The following is a 23,918-nucleotide window of genomic DNA, read 5'->3' as shown; positions in this document are numbered from 1 at the left end:
GTCCTCCCTCTCTAACATCCCCTCCGTCCTGGTCCTCCATCCTGGTCCTCCTTCCAGGCCCCGTCCAACGTCAGAGACCCCAGCAGAGTGGTGCTGAACGACGGGTCCTGCTGGACCATCATCGGAGTGGAAGCGGTGGAGTTCACCTTTAATCAGGGTCCCGCCTGCATCCAGACACCAGTCACTCCGTTTCCTGTCATCACCGGGTTAGAGGTGAGTCCCACCAGCAGACCTGAGGACACTTCAGCACCTTCACATGATAACACATCTGCTCTTCACTCAGCGCCAGGTCGGCCGCAGAGACCTGCAGAGGCACCACGTATCATAAATGTGTCTGGGGATCGGGTATCGGAGAGTACGCCAGTCTATGTACTGATCTGACACCATCATTTATTAACCCAGAAAACAATCAACTTGTTTAACCAGAAATCATAATCTTCTTCTTCTCCGCTCCAGAACAGCAGCCTGCACTGTGCTGAGGCCCTGGAGGTATCATGGCTGCCACTGGCTACTACTGTTTTAGAGCAAAGAAGAACTGATTGCAGGTGCTAGTGGAGATTGTAACGGTAGTCAGAGCGAGGAAAATGTCAGCCATTTTTTGATCACGCTGGTATCGGTATCGGTATCGGTATCGGGAAGGAGAAACTGGAATCGGAACATCTCTAATATAGTTCCCTGTATATGTTTGATGACCGGCAGGTTGTGTGTGTGTGTATTGCTGCAGGTGAACGGCGGAGGACACGTCGCCATGTTGGAGGTCCACGGAGAAAACTTCAGCCCTCATCTCAAAGTGTGGTTTGGAAACAGCGAGGCCGAGACCATGTTCAAGTGAGTCAACGGGACATTTATTCAGGTCAACAGGTGAGAAAAGGGAGGATGAGGAGTGATCAGTGAGGAGAGGGAGGGATGAAGATGATGCTGCTGTTATGTCATCATGTCTATTAACAGGCGTACAGTAGAATAGAACCTGCAGACAATTTATATATATATATATACATATATATATATACTGTATATACTACACTCTATATACCGACAGCTGTCATCACACTTTTATTGTTGTCTGGTTGCCTTTCATAGCTGCTGGACGTTAGAGAGGGAGGACCAGGACGGAGGGGACGTTAGAGAGGGGTTAACCAGGACGGAGGGGACGTTAGAGAGGGAGGACCAGGACGGAGGGGACGTTAGAGAGGGAGGATACTAGGGGTCGGGCCCCTCCAAAGGGTCACCAGATAAATCGGAGGGGTCCTGAGACGATTAATGAGAGAGAAGAAGAAGAAACTAAGTTCTGACCCATAAATTTGAGTTAATTGTGCAGAGTTTGACCTCTTTGACCTTGTCGGGACTAGAACAGTAATTTAATGAAACAGAGAGAGAAGTTAATCAGGAGAACCTCTGTTAGTGGAACTGATACCAACTCATAACATCTGAGACATGACGAGGAGCCTCAACCAAACTCTGGTTCCTGTAAGAGGCCACAAGCCAAAGAAGATTGGAACTACTGGTTTAAACTTCATTAACTGGTCGTATGCTTTTTATATAAAGTACAAGTACCTCTACTTGAGTAAATGTGTTACATTCTTCCTCTGGACGACCTTTATAGAGTCTGGACTTGATTACAGTTTGTAGGTGATGTGATGTCATGAGTAGCTTCTGTGTCGGTGGATTTTTGCTTTAACAATCTGTTTCTGAGGCCCTGTTTTTATTTATTTATGACTGTTTGGTGCCGTTGGTCTCCAGCTGCAGCTCAAAGGGAACGCCTTCACCCTCCGTGGAGATCATAAAAGATGGTTTTATAGCAAATTAAGTGGCACTTCAACTCCAAAATATGACGTAACGGAGCAGGTTACCATCCCAAATTATATTTCATTTGACCCAGAATTTGAAAACACTTTGTGGAGGAATTTCAATAAAGAACAGCAGGTCAGTGTGTCTGTCCTGCTGCTGTTTGAGGAAAAGATGTCTGACTTTCAGTCCAATAAGTTTGATGTTTAATAACTTACCTACATAAAAAACACAAGAAATGTGACAATATGTCGGAGTATGTCACAATACAATATATTGATGTTGTCCCTCCTCAACAACAATCACAACATTAATTCACACAAGAATCCAAAAGTCATTCAATAAAACACCAACAATACTCTCATTCACAATACTGGACACCCTGAAAGCAACTGCTCCACATGTTGGGAAAGCTGGTTAGCTTAGCTTAGTGTCCAGTCTTTATGCTAAGCTAACAGACTTCTGTTTTTATGCTAAGATAAGCTAACAGGCTGTAGCTTCAAGAAAGCAAAAAATCCCATTTCCCTAAAAAACGATTAATTTGAATGCACTGGGGCTCAGGGCCCACTCTAGTCCATTTGGTTCCCTAGGCCAAATTCAGATTTGGAGCCACACCCCTCCGGCGCTGGCGGCGCTTCCACAGGACTAGGGCTAGGGTTCAACCCCCTAGAACCCTAACCCTAGCCCTGTAAACCACAACATACATCAGACATCAAAAAGGGGTTTAAGACAAAACTTAAGGTTTTTATGTTCATAAATAACTGTATTTATTCTAATATGAATGAAGAATTGGTCCCTGGTTTTGTTGGCCTAAAAGTTTCAACAAAAGTTTTCCCAACAAGTCTGACTAAAAATGTTCCTGACAGTCATGACATTCAGCTTACTGAACGTACTAGTATTCCTGTGTTTGGAGAGTCGGAGCGAAGCCTGAGAAGCATAAAGGCTATTTTATATTCAGTTGTGTTCATCAGCAGGAGGATGATGGTGGTGAGTTACAGGACGGCGCAGCAGACACTTGACATTCAGGCGTCCCCTCACAGAAACTTATGTGACGCGTCCCGAATCAAAACCACGTCCCTGACGTCAGAGTCCACCTCAGAGCCCACACCTAAAGTGCTGAGGCATCGTAAGTCAGGGTCTCTGGCTGAGGGCGGCTCGCCACGACCTTCTGCAAATATCCCTCCCATCAGCAGCAACACGGCGGCGAAGAGGAAAGACGTGTTTATATAGTAACACAGACGTCCTCTATGTGCTGTTGGTACGAGAAGCTGCAGCCAATTAGGAACACGATCCCTCACTGCCACGCAAGCCCCAGGTGGGCCATATATATACAGTGGAGGAAATAAGTATTTGATCCCTTGCCGATTTTGTAAGTTTGCCCACTTACAAAGAAAAGAACGGTCTATAATTTTAATGGTAGGTTTATTTTAACAGTGAGAGACAGAATATAAAAAAAAAAATCCAGAAAATCACATCATATAAAAGTTATAAATTGATTTGTATTTTATTGTGGGAAATAAGTATTTGATCCCCTAGCAAAACATGACTCAGTACTTGGTGGAGAAACGTTGTTGGCAAGCACAGAGGTCAGACGTTTCTTGTAGTTGGTCACCAGGTTTGCGCACATCTCAGGAGGGATTTTGGTCCACTCCTCTTTGCAGATCATCTACAAATCCTCAAGGTTTCGAGGCTGTCGCTTGGCAACTCGAAGCTTCAGCTCCCTCCACAGATTTTCTATGGAATTAAGGTCCGGAGACTGGCTAGGTCACTCCATGACCTTAATGTGCTTCTTTTTGAGCCACTCCTTTGTTGCCTTGGCCGTATGTTTTTGGTCATTCTCGTGCTGGAAGACCCATCCACGACCCATTTTCAGTGTCCTGGCTGAGGGAAGAAGGTTGTCGCCCAACATTTCATGGTACATGGCCCCGTCCATCCTCCCTTAAGATGCGGTGAAGTCGTTCTGTCCCCTTAGCAGAGAAACACCCCCAAAACATAATGTTTCCACCTCCATGCTTGACGGTGGGGATGGTGTTCTTGGGGTTATAGTCAGCATTTCTCTTCCTCCAAACACGGCGAGTCGAGTTGATGCCAAAGAGCTCGATTTTGGTCTCATCTGACCATATCACCTTCTCCCAAGCCTTCTCTGAATCATTCAGGTGTTCATTGGCAAACAGACGGGCCTGTACATGTGCCTTCTTGAGCAGGGGGACCTTGCGGGCGCTGCAGGATTTTAATCCATTACGGTGTAGTGTGTTACAAATGGTTTTCTTGGTGATTGTGGTCCCAGCTGTCTTGCGATCATTAAGAAGTTCCTCCCGTGTAGTTCTGGGCTGATCCCTCACCTTTCTCATGATCATCGATACCCCACGAGACGAGATCTTGCGTGGAGCCCCAGACCGAGGGCGATTGATGGTCATTTTGTGTTTCTTCCATTTCCGAATAATGGCACCAACAGTTGTCTCCTTCTCACAAAGCTGCTTGCCAATGGTCTTGTAGCCCATTCCAGTCTTGTGCAGGTTTACAATCTTGTCCCTGACGTCCTTGGACAGCCCTTTGGTCTTGCCCATGGTGGAGAGGTTGGAATCTGATTGTGGACAAGTGTCTTTTATACAGGTAATGAGTTGAGACAGTTGTCTTTTATACAGGTCACGAGTTGAGATTCAGAGTACTTTCTTAAAGCGAGAGGACTAATCTAACCGGTCTGTGGGGGCCAGAATTCTTGTTGGTTGCCAGGGGATCAAATACTTATTTCCCACAATAAAATACAAATCAATTTATAACTTTTATATGAATTGATTTTCTGGAATTTTTTTTTTATATTCTGTCTCTCACTGTTAAAATAAACCTACCATTAAAATTATAGACCGTTCTTTTCTTTGTAAGTGGGCAAACTTACAAAATCGGCAAGGGATCAAATACTTATTTCCTCCACTGTATATATAGGTGTGTGTAAAAAAAAAAGTATATATATATATATATTCTCACTGCTAGTGTTTCATGGCATCCTCAGAATTGTGTAATGTAATTACGAATATTAGGTAATGTAATTAATCTACTTCAATAGTTTATTTTCTACTGTTGTTGCTCCTCAGTATGGAGGATAAATAAATGAATAAATAAATGACTATGTCATTAAATGTAGCAAAATTAATATAGAAAATAAATGTAGCCATTAATTAATTCATAAAATGTGACATAAATGGATATTTCTGTTTTAATTTGCTTCTTTATTTATGTTTGTATTAATTCCCCTATTTATTTACTCTTCTGTTTAATTTTCCCTTTTATTTATTTATTATTTATATTTGCATTTATTTTATATTTATTTTTAAATGTATGTATTTATGTATTAATAAATGTAGTTATTTAGTTATGCACGATTTTCCCTTTGCATTTCACCCCTTATTTATTTCCCCAAACTTATTTATTTATGTATTTTTTTCTTTATACATTTCTTTATGCATTTGTGCCTCATTATGCAAATGAGGGGGCTGTCGCTCAACGTGTGTCATCGTGGGGTCAGAGGTCATAGATCAAATACAGAAATAAATAAGGGGTGAAATGCAAAAGGAAAATCATGCATAAATAAATGCATAAATAAATACATATGTTTAAAAATAAATAAAAAATAAATCAATGAATAAAAATAAATGCAAAAACAAATGGATAAATACAAAATAAATGCAAAAAAAATAAATACATTTAAAAGGTGATAAAAAATAAATACATAAATAAATAAAAAGGAAAATTAAACACAATAGTAAATAAATAAGGGAATTAATATAAAGATAAATAAAGAAAGAAACCAATTAAAACAGAAATATGAATTTAAGTCACATTTTATCAATTAATTAATGGCTACATTTATTTGTAATATTATTTTTGCTACATATAATGAAATGTTCATTTATTTATTTATTAATAAATAAAATGTATTTATTTATTTATTTTGGTAGGTTTCTTCCTCCACACTTCAGCTTTAGCCTCCCTCAAAGTCTCAGAAAAAACAACAGAAGTGCAGATTATTAAAAAATAATCATCAAAATGATTTTGTTTACTCTCTCTTTGCACATTTTATGTCCACGTTGTTCAACATTGTCACGTCTATAAGTTACTGTGTCGCTGAGGTTAGTCTGTTTTATCATTTTAACTTAAAAGTTGACATGGTGGACATGTTAGGCAGCAGTTGTCTCTTCACACGTCCAGCAGAGACGTCAGCATTCATTAGGAGTCGCGTTTCCGTATTTTTAGCTCTGGTTTGGTTTCCACCAGCTGAAGAGGAAACTCTGATCTAGTGAAGGTTGACGGGAACAATAGAGATCATCTAACCGTGAGATGACGGATCTGTTTTTTATTTCCTCTCAGGTCTCCTAAATCTCTGCTCTGCGTCGTCCCTGACGTCTCCGTGTTCAGAGACGGCTGGCGTTGTCTGCGACGCATCATCACCGTCCCTCTGTCTCTCATCCGATTGGACGGCCTGATCTATCGCACGTCCTTCAGTTTCACCTACAGCCCCGAGCTGCAGCCGCCGCCGTGCGTCCGAGGAGCAGCGGGAGGAGGGAGGAGGGAGGGAGGGACGGAGGGAGGCCAGCAGGACGACGTCCTCTTAGAGACCATCCATCAGGAGTTCACCAGAGCCAACTTCCACCTCTTCATGCAGACGTAGCTACGCTGCTCTCAGCGCTGGAGGCGGTGACGTCTAGGCTACATGTCAGTAGCTGCTGAGGAAACGTCTCTGACTCTGACTTTATCTCTGTCCAGGTGGACATCACTGATCTGGTAGAACAGCTGACAGTGTAACATCAACTTCTCTATCATATCATTTCATCCATCTTCATGACCATCACGCCTCCCATCAGTCATGAACTGCTTCGCTTTTATAATACATTTTTTAGCATCTAACGTCATGTCAAACTCTTTATTTCTGACATTTAACATGTTGTTAGCAGCTGTTCTTCACAAGATTGAATAAGTCTCATTTTTTAGGTTAGATTACAACCTGTTCACACATTGGCAATGAAACGATTAACACACGTTTATACGTGTAAAAACGTACGTACAGTCCCTTTAAGAGAGTTTGGTGAATCCAACACTTGTACAAGAGTAAGAGAGGTTTAGGATAAGAAGTTGTACGGTATATTCCAGTAGTTCATCACAAGTTCAGGGTACTGGGAGGAAGTGTAGGACTCAAAGCTTCCACAGCGCTGCTGGACTAATCTGATGTATTGTGTTTTGTGTTGCCTGTGATTTTCTGCTGTATTACACATCTGACCAACAGTCGGCTGCAGAGCCTCACGTCTTTGTCCCTTTAACAATGAAAGCCTTCATCCTTATTATGTTAATCCGGTGAATTAAAGTGTCTGGTAGCAGCAAAACGCAACAAACTAACAGAGCCGACATCACCTCTTTGTTCCTGCTGTACGTCTGACCTGAAGTTAAGTCATTAACGGCTCTTTTGTTCCAGCCAAGTGAAGCAGCAGATAATCACAGCGGCGTGACGGGACCTCCCTCGTGGCTGCTGCTTCAGAGGAAACCTCGTTTCATCCATCACATACTTCTCATTCTTAACATGGCTGCAGCTCCTCAGAGGAAGGTCCTCTGTTCAGCCAGCTGATGGTCCGCTAGCGAGACACATAGACGACATCTCGGTCGGGTTTAGTGACGCTGCATCAGAAGATTTCTTTCTGTCAACGTGACAGTTTTAAAATCAAGTTTTTCATCACATTGCAGAGATGTTCTCTGAGCGCACACTGAGAGCTCAATCCTGATCCTGAAGAACAGCAGGCAGATGTTAAGTTACTGACCTGAGATGAACTCGGCAACCAACGCGTTCTCACTCCCAACTCGTCAAGTACCGCCGCTTAGTCAGCGCCCTCGCCATCAGAGACCGACGCATTCGATGTTGACTTGTCAGAATGACGTTGTAGCTATCTCTAACTGGAGTTAGGGATAGTCAGAATGTAATTACAGATATCTAGAATTAGAGTTGTGACTAGGTGAAATGACGTTGTAGATATCTGTAATTACGTCAGAAGGGGGAGAAGGAGCGTTTTGCCGTGGATGGGTTTACATGTTAGTTAATGGAACGCCCGGTGTGATTCATACCGGCGCTGAAGGGTGCATTTTGCGGCGGTACCGAACACCGGAGGCAGTGACAAAGCCTCTGTATTTAACGCCCTGGGAATGAGAACGGGCTGGTAGAACGCACAAAAAAAATGTAAAGATATCATACGAACTGTTAACGTTGTTTGAATAAACCTCAAAACTCGTACTGGATGTGAGCTTTAATTACTTTTAGAGTATCTGGAAAGTTCCCTTTAACTCTGGACTAAAAAATCAACTAAAAACAAAAACAAGGAGCCCTTTTTGGTCCCAGACTTTAGTGGCCGACACATTTCCAGTAGTTTGTCCCTCATCCACCCAGACAGCAGGCAGCCATGAGGCAGCGTACACAGGCCGCCACCTTAAACTAAAAACTTAAACCTCCCTTCCTCCATACTTCACGTGTCTAATATTCTGAGGGGAACCGAGCGGCATGTGTCTCTTTTCCTGTACTAGTTCTCCCTTCCTCTCCTCCTCCTCCTCCTCCTCATCTTCCTCATCATTAACTAGACAAACATGTGTGAGAGAGGAGGAAGGAGACAGTCTCAGGGCTCCTAATCTCTATCATGTGGGAGAAACTTCAAACTGAGAGATTCACGTGCCCAAAACACCGCCGCCGCCGCCGCCGCCGCCGCCGCCGCCGCCGCCGCCACGTTTCCATCCCTCCTGATGAATGAGACGCCATATGAAAGGCACCATTCTTCGGCTCCCATCTACAGGAACACACCTCCATTCTTCACCCAGCCTCCTCCACCCCCCTATAGAACGAGTTAAACCCTCCGGAGTTTAAGGTCATTTTCACTGTTTTCATTCAGATGAATAGCGTCTCTTTAAAACAAGAAGGACAATCTGTCATCGCAGCATTCACTCTGTTTCCTGACGCTTAACTCAAATACAGCTTTTCTTTCTGCTACAGAAGAGTTAAATACAGTGGTGGTTTGACATTATTACTCTTTATGTACAGTATGTATGTATATGATTATATGTGTATATATGTATATGTGGCGCCTGGTTCTAAAAACTGCGGCCGCCTCGATCTCGTGAGGTTTAACATTGCCCACGTGTGCACGACGTCAGAGCAAGTCGGACACAGATCTAACCCATGGATGTATGAAGAGAACTGGATACAGCGTTGGAGGCAGGGCCCCATTTATTCCTATGAAAGTTGCTCAGTGGAGCATGAAGCCTAAATGGCTCTACTTCCGTCTGGAAAAAGTACCCGGATCTTGGGCAACTGGTCCCAACGTCACGCCGTCGTCACGGCTTGCGCTACAGCCTCGGCCCACATGAACGGAGGAAGGGAAATAACTCTGGATTCAGCTATCAGTGCATTTTACAACTTTTAGGACCTAATGATTTAAATAAGGACTATTAGAGTGTTCGTACTGGGAAGTTGATTCACCTCAAAATAATTTATCCTCTGAGTTACAGACGTCTCTTTCCCAACGTAAGTCTATGGGGAAAAGTCTTTTTGGGCCACATGGCATCACATGACGGACACGGACGTTGTAGTACCGCCGTTTGGCTACTACGAAAGCGTATTGATACACTCGTGATCGATACAGTCATGTGATCGATACAGTATGGCAAGTGATTTTAACATTTAATAGCTAGACAGGATCCATCCATCCATCCATCCATCTTCAAACCGCTTATCCGGGATCGGGTCGCGGGGGCAACAGCTCCAGCAGGGGACCCCAAACTTCCCTTTCCCGGGCCACATTAACCAGCTCTGACTGGGGGATTCCGAGGCGTTCCCAGGCCAGAGTAGAGATATAATCTCTCCACCTAGTCCTGGGTCTTCCCCGTGGTCTCCTCCCAGCTGGTCGTGCCTGGAACACCTCCCAAGGAAGGCGCCCAGGAGGCATCCGTGCTAGATGCCCGAACCACCTCAACTGGCTCCTTTCGACGCAAAGGAGCAAGGACTCTACTCCGAGTCCCTCACGGATGACTGAGCTTCTTACCCTATCTCTAAGGGAGACGCCAGCCACCCTCCTGAGGAAACCCATTTCGGCCGCTTGCACCCGCGACCTCGTTCTTTCGGTCATGACCCAACCCTCATGACCATAGGTGAGAGTAGGAACGAAGATTGAACGGTAGATCGAGAGCTTTGCCTTCTGGCTCAGCTCTCTTTTCGTCACAACGGTGCGGTAAAGCGAATGCAATACCGCCCCTGCTGCTCCGATTCTCCGACCAATCTCACGTTCCATCGTCCCCCTCACTCGCGAACAAGACCCCGAGATACTTAAACTCCTTCATTTGGGGTAAGGACTCATTCCCTACCCGGAGTAGGCAATCCACCGGTTTCCTGCTGAGAACCATGGCCTCAGATTTAGAGGTGCTGATTCTCATCCCGACTGCGTCACACTCGGCTGCGAACCGATCCAGTGAGTGCTGGAGGTCGCAGACCGATGATGCCAACAGGACCACATCATCTGCAAAAAGCAGCGATGAGATCCTCAGCACACCGATCTGCAAACCCTCCTCCACCCGACTACGCCTCGATATCCTGTCCATGAATATCACGAACAGGATTGGTGACAAAGACAGGATATCCATTAAAAATATCTGCAATGTCATTTTGATATCCGTTATTCACATTGAGGATATCCGCAACTGAATTCTGAGTAGTCGTAATTCCAGTTCAAGATTATCTTTAATTCCCCTCAATTGAAGATATCTACATTGTCCTTTTTAGATATCTGAAATTAAATTGTAATATCCACAGCGGTCCCTGACCACACGCCTCACAGCCGGCTGCACATAGAGACAGATGTTATGTGTCCACCTCGGAGGACTAAAGGCTGGTTGTGTTTAAAATTAGGTTGTAGCTCGTTGTCTACCTCACTACGGTTAGAAAGAGCCCTCGTTGGTGTTTTAGCTATGTTTCTCTGATGAGTTATTGATCCGGGAAGTTTGACGTTATAATGAGGTTTGAGAGATCTCTAACTGTTATTTAGGATAGTCAGAACTGAACTACAGATATCTCTAGCTGTCGTTTTAGATTTATCGTGTGATACAGAAACAACGAGGACGTTTGTGGAGACTGATAGAACTGTTCTGTTGTTGTTGGAGCTCTAATCAGAACCAACAAGAGGAAATGATGGAGAGTCCTTTAGGAGCTGAGGTTTAGAGTGGAGGTGAAGGGGTTAAGGTCCGGATTAGGTTTAGTATTAAGGTTAAGAATAAATTAAGGCTTCAGCTTAGTGTTGTGTTTAATGTCAGAGGGAAGTTGGATTAGAATAAAGGTTGGAATGGTCACAGTGAAAACAGTCTGTGTGTACAGAATCAGTATTCTGGCGGGGCCCTCACAGCGAGGTCGGGGGCCCTGGTCTCTCTGGGCTCTCTTTGTGTATTACAGTGGGATAAAGGAGCCTACTGTCCAGACCTGCTCCGCTCTACCACAGTCCTCTTCCTGTATGTCATCACCTTCACATCACTGTGATGGACAGGCAGCGGCTGAAAAAAGAGAGGAAACATGAGAAAATGCAGACAGGTCAAAAAAAAAAGAGGAGAAGAAGAGAGGCCGGCTGAAACAAGAACGAAAAGACAAGAGAAGATCTGGATAATGCCGGGTCCACACTACACCAGAATCCAGCTGATGTTGGTCCTGATTCCTCCAACGATGGTCAGCAGAGTCCTGATTGTTTGATGGTTCTAAAGATGATCTCTCCAGATGTTCCTGTGGTGTGACGTATGTTAAGAGTGTTTTTTTAAATCCCCCAACATGACTTCATCCATCCTCACATAGACGTTTATCATCTTCTGTCCCACTCATTCATTCATTTGTGTGCACGAGATAACAGAGAGCCAGCACAGCGCACGGCTGCAGTCTCTAACTAGAGTGATGTGGTGAGCTGTCAGGCCATGCACAGCCACGCACGGCTAAGCACAGCTAAGCACGGCCACGCACGGCCACGGCAGATCCGAATGTGCCACAGGTACGTCAGGTTATCCATCCTGATGAAAACGCTTATAGAGCGGGCAGATTAGCAAGTGCACGTGCACACACACAAACGTGCACGTACATGAACATTCTGTACACTTAAGCATGGATGTATTAAGAGAACTGAACCTATGAAAATGTCTCAGTGGCGCATGAAGCCAAAATGGCTCGACCTCCGAGTGGAAAAGTACCTGGATGCTCCGGCGATCTTCAGCATCCATTGGGTCCATGGAGCAGGCACAGTAGCGTCCGCTCAGTCACATGACTCGCTCACAGCCGTCACGCCGTCGTCACGGCTCGCTAGCTCCGCCTCCCAGCCCTCGCTCCAGCCTCGGTCTGTGTCTCATTCACATGAACGGATGAAGGGAAATAACTCTGGATTCAGCTTACAGACGTCTCTTTCCTAATGGTAGTCTATGGGAAAAGCCTTTTGGGGCCCAATGGCATCACGTGATGGACACGGAAGTTGTAGTACCGCTATTTGGCCACTACGAAAATTGGCATCAACAACCATCGCTCTTCCTGGGGGCTTGCACTTAAGTGTCCCAGCTGAGTCTTCCTGCCCGTCGTCCGCCATGTTTGTTTACACTAAAGTCACGTTTGATCGCCAGAGATTTAGTGAGATTTCTGTTTTTTTTAGTGGGGCCTCTTGTTGTTCGTGAATGAGTGTGTGTGTGTGCTGTTTGGCTGCTGTTCAGGCTGATGATAGATGATAAAGATACTTGAAGGAATGTGTCAGAATGAGACTGTCAGTTTAAAGAAAAGAGCTCAGGACAAAAGTTATGTCCACAGAAAGAGAGGCAGATAAAAGACAAGTGGAGACAACAGATGACTGTCTTTCTCTGACATGAAGACACTATCAGCTCGTCCTCAGAGAAGAAGACAAAGAGCTCCCAGCTGTTGAGCTGCCGCTGCTGACAGCAGCTCTCAGTGAGGAATCCTCCTGAAATATGAGCAGAATGCTAATTGTCAGAAGCTAACGGAGCATGGGAAATATGGGAGGAATGCTAATGATGGTTAATGGAGATTATACCCAGGTGGTGGTGGTGAGGAGGATTCTGGGAAGACGATGGGGAGATTGTGTTTAACTGACTACCAGCTGGGATTGACTGATTCAGACACACCGTTAACCTGCAGGAGCTCTCTCTTAAAGACCTCTTAAAGATAGAGAATGTACCAGGGACCCCTTAAAGATAGAGAATATACCGGAGACCCCTTAAAGATAGAGAACATACCAGGGACCCCTTAAAGATAGAGAATATTCCAGGGACCCCTTAAAGATAGAGAATATACCAGGGACAGTCCTTGTCAGTCCTAGTCATTCCTAGTCAGCCCTAGTCAGCCCTAGTCAGTCATAGTCAGTCCTGGTCAGCCCTGGTCAGCCCTAGTCAGTCATAGTCAGTCCTAGTCAGTCCTTGTCAGTCCTAGTCAGCCCTAGTCAGTCCTAGTCAGCCCTAGTCAGTCATAGTCAGCCCTAGTCAGTCCTAGTCGGTCCTTGTCAGTCCTAGTCAGCCCTAGTCAGTCATAGTCAGTCATAGTCAGTCCTAGTCAGTCCTTGTCAGTCCTAGTCAGCCCTAGTCAGTCATTGTCAGTCCTAGTCAGTCCTTGTCAGCCCTAGTCAGCCCTAGTCAGTCCTAGTCAGTCCTAGTTAGCCCTAGTCAGTCCTAGTCAGTCCTAGTTAGCCCTAGTCAGCCCTAGTCAGTCCTAGTCAGTCCTAGTTAGCCCTAGTCAGTCCTAGTCAGCCCTAGTCAGTCCTAGTCAGCCCTAGTCAGCCATAGTCAGTCCTAGTCAGTCTTAGTCAGTCGTAGTCAGTCCTAGTTAGCCCTAGTCAGCCCTAGTCAGTCTTATTTAGCCCTAGTCAGTCGTAGTCAGTCCTAGTCAGCCCGAGTCAGTCCTAGTCAGTCATAGTCAGCCCTAGGCAGTCCTAGTCAGTCCTAGTTAGCCCTAGTCAGCCCTAGTCAGTCCTAGTCAGCCCTAGTCAGTCTTAGTCAGTCTTAGTCAGTCCTATTCAGTCCTAGTCAGCCCTAGTCAGTCCTAGTCAGTCCTAGTCAGCCCTAGTCAGTCTTAGTCAGTCCTAGTCAGCCCTAGTCAGTCCTAGTCAGCCCTAGCTAGTCCTAGTCAGCCCTAGTCAGTCCTAGTCAGTCCTAGTTAGCCCTAGTTAGCCCTAGTCAGCCCTAGTCAGTCATAGTCAGCCCTAGTCAGTCCTAGTCAGTCATAGTCAGCCCTAATCAGCCCTAGTCAGTCCTAGTCAGCCATAGTCAGTCTTAGTCAGTCCTAGTCAGCCCTAGTCAGTCATAGTCAGCCCTAGCCAGTCCTAGTCAGCCCTAGTCAGTCATAGTCAGTCCTAGTCAGCCCTTGTCAGTCTTAGTCAGTCATAGTCAGCCCTAGTCAGCCCTAGTCAGTCCTAGTCAGCCCTAGTCAGTCATAGTCAGTCCTAGTCAGCCCTTGTCAGTCTTAGTCAGTCATAGTCAGCCCTAGTCAGCCCTAGTCAGTCCTAGTCAGCCCTAGTCAGTCATAGTCAGTCATAGTCAGCCCTAGTCAGCCCTAGTCAGTCCTAGTCAGCCCTAGTCATTCTTAGTCAGTCATAGTCAGCCCTAGTCAGCCCTAGTCAGTCCTAGTCAGCCCTAGTCAGTCTTAGTCAGTCCTAGTCAGCCCTAGTCAGTCCTAGTCAGCCCTAGCCAGTCCTAGTCAGACCAGACAGTTTCTGTCCGTCTGAGTCAACCTGAACATCCAACATACAAACAAACCTTCAGTCCTGACAAGAACAAATACAGATGTACATTCCTCCTGTTCACTGCTACATGGGGAATACCTCAATGTGTGTGTGTGTGTGTGTGTGTGTGCGTGTGCGTGTGCGTGCATGCGTGCATGCGTGCGTTCGGCGTGTGTGTGTTACTCACATTGTGGGGACTCGCCTTCCTTTTGGGTACAAAATTCAACTCCCCATAACGTGAATACATTTTTACATTTTAGGGTGAAGACTTGGTTTAGGATTAGCTTTAGGTTAAAGGTGCCAAATGCGAGATTGGTAGCAGCTAACGGTGCTAACAGCGCTAACAGTGAAAACAATGGCAACAATGCTAAAAGAGCTAACAGTGTTAGCCTGAGGGGGAACCAGGGCGGGAAGGAGTTATCAGCTGTAACCGGAGTCTGAGCGCAGTGCAGAGCGGCTGCCTGAGCTAGCCAGTGGGGCACGCTCACGTGCACGGACATGCACTAAACGGCACTGCAGGTAGACATTACTCCACTAAACCTTTACACAGCAAATAGTTGTTTGCTGTTATATCAAAGCTCTGGATATCGTATAGAGCACCTTTAAGGTTAGAGTAAGAGTTAGGATTTGTGTGTGTGTGTGTGTGTGTGTGTGTGTGTGTGTACGTGCGTGTGCGTGTGTGCGTGTGCGCGTGTCCAGGGTCATGTGGAGAGCAACACTGTGAGCAGAGAGGTTTTACGAGGCTCTGCAGACATGAAGCCTCATATCGTGGTGCGAGAAGTGTTTTACGAGCGAACAGCGAATATCATCCATCATCATCAGACAAGTCTGAAACAGCCTCCACTCTGGAAATCACCTGGATGTGGAAACACCGCCGAGGGTCTGGGTATCATCGGATAATCCGTTATTCCTTTTGAATTCAGAAAGGAAAAAACTTTTTTTTATTTTTTCGTTTTAAACCAAAAACGAGAAAATGGCCGTTTTCTCGTTTTTGGTTTCTGAATCAAAAAATGAAAAACGAACCCAAACCGGGCCGTTTTTTGTTTTTGCGAATTCCTTTTCTCATTATTCGTTTTTAATTGAAGAACGGAAGTCACGTGGGTTTTTCATTTTTTCGTTTTAAACCACAAACGAAAAATGGAATCACGTGGTGCTCTGTTTGTTTTTTGTTTCCAAACGAAAAACGAAAAAAACAAATTAAAAAAACCATCCGATTTAGTTTCTTCAAGTTTCTTTCTGTCATTTTCTGTTTTGAATCGAAGAGCGGAGAACGGCAGTCACGTGACCAGGAAGTTAAGGCAAACATGTCAAAATAAAAGCCAAGAAGATAGTTTGGTCATTCTATAAAAGTGTAACATTATTTAAGCACAGGATCAAAGTAACAGTAGAAGATAAATAGGCTAAATAAATACACAAATAAATACATACATAGATATTTTTTTTTTTGTTCTTTTCATTAACACATGAATGTCTTTTATCCAAAAAGTGTGTGATAAATTACAGGGAGGGTCTCTACAGATGTTATACAGAACTCTCACATAATTGACACTTTTCTCAATCACACCCTTACTATGGGCTGTTTCTTTATGTCGGCAGGTGAGAAGCACTATAGCACTATGTGGCTACTCCTTTCAACACACATGACACTTCCACCTGATCCCTTCACTCCATTAGGAAGGCTGTAGCCGAGTAGTTCTACATCATGATAATGCTGATTTTTCAACCAGTGATTATGACATTAATGCCAGCTAGACAGAATAAAGCTCTGTCTGTCATGACAATAGTACTGGACTGAAGGCCACTTCATCACTCCAGATACTGTAGATTTAACAGATACCTGCTGTCTTCAGATGGTTGTAAAGAGTCACCCGAGTAAAGGAAAGGCCTTCAGTACAGTTCTACTGTCATGACAGACAGAGCTTTACTCTGTCTAGCTAGCATTAATGTCATAACCACTGGTTGAAAAATCTGCATTATCATGATGTCGAACAAATTAAGTAAAATTACATATTATACCAAATAGGCTAGAAATGATTGAAAAGCATCATAAACCACCAAACAGAATACAGAAAGTTAGTGATTTCAGTTTTTTAGTGAACTCAGGCTGATTAATCATCATATTAGACTATGATGTCTGAAGGTTGGCAAACATGCTGATCAACCATACTTATCTATCATTGACCATGTTTATTGACTTGACTTTTCATCTATAAATGCGTCAAAATTGAAAATTTGACTGAAAAGAAAATCCTTGGGGATTGAGGAGTGGTGACCTCTGACCCCTACAGTGGGTAATGTCACAGAAGGCCTACTCATAAAATGCACTGACTTCACTGATAGCGAATCCTCCTCCAAACTAAATTGTAAAGCTGAAGGCCCCTCAATATGATCTGATCAATACAATACAATCAAACTGTATTGTCCACCAGGCTGGAAATTTGTCTTCAGCTCACAAAACACAGAAAACAACAGACATTAAAAACCAGACAGCAGTTAGTAAAAAACAGAGACAGGTTATGTTACACATTAAAAACAGTTCATGTCAGTGTCTGTGGCTCAGATCTGCTCAGTCACTGTGTTGAGTTAAGAATATTGATGGCATTTGGGATGAAAGACTTTTTAAACACATGTTTAGTTGCCAGAGGGACTCTATAGCGCCTCCCGACTGGCTGAAGAGAGGATGGGAGCTATCTGCCAGGATGCTCCTCGCTTTCTTCCTCGTCCTTTCTGTAAAAAGTTGAGTCAAGGGCTTTTGGGGTTTACCAACTATTTTGCCTGCCATTGACACAATCCTAGACAGTTTATTCTTCTATCTACAGTGTAGGTGACCATACCAGGCAGGAAGGTTAAAGGTTAAAATCCTCTCAACAATAGTTTTGTACACTAATTCTAAAATCTGCTGGCTGACACCGAGGCCACTAAGTTTCCTTAGAAGACAAAGTCGCTGTGAGCATCTCTTGAAAATATACTCTGTATTTTCAGAGAAGCTCTCCTGGGTGTCCAGGACTGTACCGAGGTATTTAAAGTGTTACACAGTTTCAACATGTTGGCCATCAAGTGAAACTGGCTCTGTGATCAAATGTTGTTTTGTGCAGCACATGATTAATTCTTTTGTCTCGGCCACATTGATTTCTAGCTGGCTAGTGTGACACCGTGTCTGAAGGGCTGTAGTGTGGGCCAGATAGGCAGCTTCACCTAGTGGGCCTGTTTCCTGTAAAAGGCCAACTAAGGCCATGTCATCTGCATACTTAAACAGTCTAAAATGTTTCTCATTGATCATAAATTCATTAGTAAAAAGAGAGAATAGCAAAGGGGAAAGAACACAGCCTTGTGGGCAGCCCGTCTGACATGTTCTCCCTGACACAGACCCTCTGATCCACAACACTAACCCTGTGTTGATGTTGAGATCAAGGAGCCTTTTCAGGAGAATATGCGTCTTCATTGAGTTAAAAGCTGAGCTAAAATCCACAAATAAAGCTCTGGCATAACCTTTAGGATGCATAAGGTGTTTTGTGGACGGTGTTAAGCAGAGTCAGCACAGCGTCGTCTGGGCTTCTGTCGCTCTTATTTAAGCGAACTGGAGCAGATCTAGCTTAGTCACCACTGTGCTGGTCAGGTGGCTGGCAAGAACTCGTTCCATGGTTTTACACAATATGGAGGTTATTGCGATGGGCCGAAGATCATTTGGCTTACTTGCGCCTGTTTTTTTTAGCACAGGCCTAATTATTGTGAATTTCCATGATTTTGGCACAGTGCATGTGTCTAGGATATATAATTAATTAGGCTTTTTTAGGTACAGTATGTATTTATTTAGCCTATTTATCTTCTACTGTTACCTCGATCCTGTGCTTAAATAATGTTGAACTTTTATAGAATGACCAAACTATCTTCTTGGCTTTTATTTTGACATGTTTGCCTTCACTTCCTGGTCACGTGACTGCCGTTCTCCGCTCTTTGATTCAAAAGAGAAAATGACAGAAAGAAACTTGAAGAAACTAAATCGGATGTTTTTTTTAATTTGTTTTTTTCGTTTTTCGTTTGGAAACAAAAAACAAACAGAGCACCACGTGATTCCATTTTTCGTTTGTGGTTTAAAACGAAAAAACGAAAAACCCACGTGACTTCCGTTCTTCAATTAAAAACGAATAATGAGAAAAGGAATTCGCAAAATTTTTTTCATTTTTTGATTCACAAACCAAAAACGAGAAAACGGCCGTTTTCTCGTTTTTGGTTTAAAACGAAAAAATAAAAAAAGTTTTTTCGTTCTTGAATTCAAAAGGAATAACGGATTATCCTGTTCTTCAATTAAAAATGAATAATGATAAAAGGAATTAGCAAAAACAAAAAACGGCCCGAATTGGATCCGTTTTTCGTTTTTTGATTCAGAAACCAAAAATGAGAAAACGGCCGTTTTCTCGTTTTTGGTTTAAAACGAAAAAATAAAAAAACTTTTTTTCATTCTTGAATTCAAAAGGAATAACGGATTATCCGATGATACCCAGACCGATAATGAAATCGCTCGCAGCGTTATGTAACGCTTCTTTTGAGGTCGGCTGTTTGGAAGAGAAGTGAGTCTTCCACAGTTTGATGGACTGAATTCAGTCTGATGGTTTTACTGTTGTCCTCTCAGTGGGCTGAAGAGCCAGATGTGGTCTGGCTGACAGATGTTTCACAGGTTCAAGTGCTGCTTGACACCATCTAGGTGGTTTACATAAATATAACATGATGACTTATCATATTGGTGGATACAACTTAACATGATGTCTTACGGTATATGTCCACATCACCGGGCTTCTCAGTATCGGACGCTTGATGATCTGCCACTAGACACAAGGCACCTAATTGGACCATCTTGGCTTTTAGCCGTCTCCATCTTGGTTTTAGCCGTCACCTTCTTAGTTTTTAGCGGTCACCATCTTGATTTTTAGCCGTTGCCATCTTTGGCATTTAACGGCGAACACACGGAACACCAGGCACTGACGGTGTGTGTGTGTGTTTGTAATATGTGTGTTTTAATGACCTTTGACCTGTAGTGGAGCTTACTGAGCTTCACATATTCCTGACAACCTGTGAACTGAATGCCACCGGACCCCTGGGAGTACACACACACAGAGTAACATAGTGTATCCGTTGGCCAGCTGGAAAGTAACGACCCAGTGTCGGTTAGTTTCAGGCTCTCAACTGAAATACACTCAGTGTCCACTTTATTAGGTACACCCAGCTACAATTAATGCAGTGTAATACAGCAGGTCTGAACCTCATGAAGGCCATTGTGTACATTTGTTTTGTTTTTTTTGCACCTTATTGATAATCTTTATTATTTATAATTTTGTTTTATTTGCAGAATCAGAATCAGGTTTATTTTGCCAGGTTTATAAATACACTGAATTTGACTCCAGTAGTATGCAGCTCTCTCACTGTACTGACACAGTATTGTTTGTTTTCCACACTTCTAACAGGCTTTCTGTTGGCATGATTCAACTGTCCCATCTCCAGTAAACTGACTTTCAAATGTGATAAATTCTCTTTTCAGTGGGAGGAAGAGATTCAGCAAACAGACAAAACATCCTGTCATAAAATAAAGAAGAGAGAGACGACTGAAGCAGGAGGTCCTCACAAGTATGTTATAATCAACCTGATGGCTGCTGAGGTTACTGTTATATCAGTGCGTGTGTGCACGTATGCATGTGCGTGTGTGTGTTAACTCTGAAAGTGAACCTATTTCCTGGCAGGAAGCATTTACCCACAGGGACACACACACACACACACACACACACACACACACATGGTAGTCACTACCTACCATCAGGCTGTAGCAGTAAATCCTTCAACGCTGCGTTTTATTACTCATGAATTCATCTTTTCATATATATTTATATATAAGTGGTAGATTGAGTGATTTCTTTGTCTCTCTAGTGAACTTCTTTCTGTTCACCACAGGAACATTTAGGAGTGCTTTGCTCACTACGGAGTGATAATAACCCTGTTGCAGGTCAGTATCCATGTGTTCTTCTTTAATCTACACTGAGACATACGTGTTTCCAGATGGTCTAAACATGTCGAGGATTTGCACCAACATGACAGAACACACATTTAGATTAAAAGAAATAAAAATCGTTATGGTGTAGTTAAAATAACTGTTTTAATGAATATGGGTGGGGAATAAGGAGTGGTGTACCGGTGACTGGTGGTGGAGGAGATGGAGGAGGAGGAGGAGGAGGAGGTGGTGGTGCTGGGAGGGTTGAGGCCAGCAGAGGGCTCAGAGGAAGAGGAGAGGCCTGCCAGGAGGTGCCTGTGTGGAGGGTACGAGCTCTTACTAGTTTATTACTGTGGAGCAGCTGAGCCTCTCTCTGGGTTTATATCACTGGAAACTACCTCTCTTGTTAGGGTTAGTGTACAGAGTACCTGAGTGGGTAGTGAACAGAGTACCTGCTCAGGTAGTGAACAGAGTACCTGCTCAGGTAGTGTACAGAGTACCTGAGCGGGTAGTGTACAGAGTACCTGAGCGGGTAGTGTACAGAGTACCTGAGCGGGTAGTGAACAGAGTACTTGAGCGGGTAGTGTACAGAGTACCTGAGCGGGTAGTGAACAGAGTACCTGAGCGGGTAGTGGACAGAATACCTGAGCGGGTAGTGTACAGAGTACCTGAGCGGGTAGTGAACAGAGTACCTGAGCGGGTAGTGGACAGAATACCTGGGCGGGTAGTGGACAGAATACCTGAGCGGGTAGTGAACAGAGTACCTGAGCAGGTAGTGTACAGAGTACCTGAGCAGGTAGTATACAGAGTACATGAGCGGGTAGTGAACAGAGTACCTGAGCAGGTAGTGGACAGAATACCTGAGCGGGTAGTGAACAGAATACCTGAGCGGGTAGTGAACAGAGTAGCAGCACAGCTGGTGGAGGTGGAGCACATTTTAACTACTTTATATACTGATGGATAGTTTAATCTATAGAACAGCATCCTATTTAATAAACTGATCACATGTTGCATTTGTATAATCTTAATCTGTAATTAACTCCTGCTGTTAGATAAATGTAGCTGGGTAGAAGTAGAAGGTAGCATACAATTTTAATTGTACTGAATTACAAGTACAAGTTGGATACCACCACTGGCTTTCACCGTATTTGATTACTGACGTTGTATATAGTTTGTCTTGTCAGATGTAATGAGAGCAGACGTTCTCATCATGACTCTCATTAGTTGTAAAAGATGAGTTTCTGTCCTGCCAAAGGCCTCTCTGGTGTAGCTTACAGCCATGATTAAATATCTGAGGTTGTTCAAGTACTGAGTAAATACAGCCGAGAGCAAATAAAAGAGCTCTTTTAGGTTTAGTTCTGGCTCTGGTGGACAGTTTGAGGTGGTCTGGTCCAGGCACAACCAGGCCCTATTTGTATTTGGCTTCAAATATTTAAACTAGCTGAGAGGATTTTATTGGACGCCATTAGACACATCAAAGTAGTGTGTCAAAATAAATGTATCACATAATATAAGTCTTAACTGAAGTAAAACTTACTGACTTAAGTGAACCGGTTACAAACCAGCAGAGCTGGAGGAAGATATTTTACTTCAGTAAACGTACTAATACCACAATGTATAAATACAAGTAAAAGTCATGCAGTTAAAGTACAAAAGTATTAGCATCAAAATATACTAAAAGTACCAAAATGAAAAGTACCCATTATGCAGAATAATATATATTATGTTATTGTATTATAATTATTGATGCTTTAATGTGTTCATCACTTTAATGTTGCATTAATGGACCATGTTGGAAATATGTGTTTTCACTTTAACATGTTATCCTTTGGATAGTTTTTGTTTTCTTTGTCTTATAATCCATAAATATGGGTATACTCTCTTATTTTAAGTTTAAAGAAGTATAATAGCACACTTGAATAACCTTCCTTTTTGTAAAGCCGTAGGCACACTGCCCGCTTCAGGCTCGCGTGACGGCAGCGTTGCGTCGTGGCTGCGTGATGCCCACCTAGGGTGTTCACACTAGACGCAAGTTAGCTGCCTGTCGGGAGCGTGTCTGCTACCTGTCAGCTGTGTTTCTGGTGCTGCTGACAGCCTTTTCTTTCTACATAGAGTTTGCCTTTTAATGGCCATTTAACTTCATGATAAATATAATTTATATTTATTTTAGACAGAGAAAGGTTCAGAAACGTGTGGTAATTAGTAAATAATAGTAATAATCCACAATTAAAACTCCGTACTGTATTCATTTATGATGCTTTCCAAGTCACTGCTTGTTCCACATCACTGTCCGGCACATATTTCAGAATAAAAGCCTTGTGTTAACAAATGAAGGAATTCTGTGCAAAGAAAACCCGCTTTAGGGCTTTTATTTTGAAATGACAGCAGGAAGTGTTGATTTAAACCCCAAACTTTGAGCACTCAAAGTGACTGCATGTTCCACAGCACTGACTATTCATATTTCAGAATAAAAGCCTCGTGTTAACAAATGAAGGGATTCTGTCTATAGAAAAAACGCCTGAGGGCTTTTATTTTGAAATGAAAGCAGGAAGTGTTGATTTAAAAACAAGTTTACTTAACTTTACTTTTTTTTTCATCTCCGTAACATATTCTACAGATAAACCTCGAAACTGTAGTAAAGTCTTGCTGGTATGAAGTTAATATACAGTCACTAGATCACCTTCACTGTCTTTGACATATTCTACAGATGTCTAGACATGTAAACTGTATTATGTAGCTGATATGATGTCCATATACTGTCAATAGATCACCTTCACTGTCTGTTGCTGCTGGGACACGCAGCTGAGACGCGAGGGGCCCGCGTGTAAAATAGGCGAGCCTTCTATTCTATAAAATGGAATAGAAGGCTCTATTCTAGGCCGCATGAGACGCGCGTCTCATGCGGGCAGTGTGTCCACTCTAACCTGTTAACATGGATGCCGAAATAAAAAACAAGCCGCCACGCGAGACTCACGCAAGCGTCATGCGGGCAGTGTGTCCACCACTTAAGGCCGCCATGTTTGATCGCCAGAGATTAGTCCTGCAGTCACCTGACCTCCTGCTCATCTGTTCTCACTTCCCCATAACTCATTCACTACAGAACATACATGTACCAGCCTTTGTTTTTCACCTGCTGTCTACAGCGTTCCTCCGTCCTCTCCAGTCTCCTTCTCTTAGTGTCCACATGCTGCTTGTTGTCTTTGGATTAACCTGTTACCTGCCTGTCAGACCTTCTGTTTCATTTGGACTTTGTAAGTTTATTTCTTCAATAACTTCATCTGTTGATCTCCCCACACTTCTGACACACAAAACATTTCAGAAGGAAATATTGAACTTTTTACCTGAGTTCCTTAAGATTTTACAAACAAAACATGTGATCAGTTTATTAAATATGA

The 23,918-nt window shown here is 43.5% G+C and overlaps 1 protein-coding gene across 1 annotated transcript in view; it reads left to right on the top strand.

Annotated features, from left to right (window-relative positions):
* rbpjl (recombination signal binding protein for immunoglobulin kappa J region-like) overlaps nucleotides 1-7,238 on the top strand; it is a 34,208-nt gene extending 26,970 nt beyond the window's left edge. Inside the window, exons 10-12 of the mRNA XM_037795978.1 lie at nucleotides 58-213; nucleotides 725-828; nucleotides 6,151-7,238. Of these exons, the coding sequence (XP_037651906.1) occupies nucleotides 58-213; nucleotides 725-828; nucleotides 6,151-6,451 (561 nt within the window). The 3' untranslated portion in view covers nucleotides 6,452-7,238. The remainder of the gene's footprint in view (nucleotides 1-57; nucleotides 214-724; nucleotides 829-6,150) is intronic.
* Nucleotides 7,239-23,918: the final 16,680 nt, after the last annotated feature.

Source organism: Sebastes umbrosus, chromosome 1 (genome assembly GCF_015220745.1).
Source record: "Sebastes umbrosus isolate fSebUmb1 chromosome 1, fSebUmb1.pri, whole genome shotgun sequence".
NCBI lineage: Eukaryota > Metazoa > Chordata > Actinopteri > Perciformes > Sebastidae > Sebastes > Sebastes umbrosus.
The sequence above is the reverse complement of the archived record's forward strand: the minus strand, read 5'-3'. Positions and strand labels throughout refer to the sequence as shown.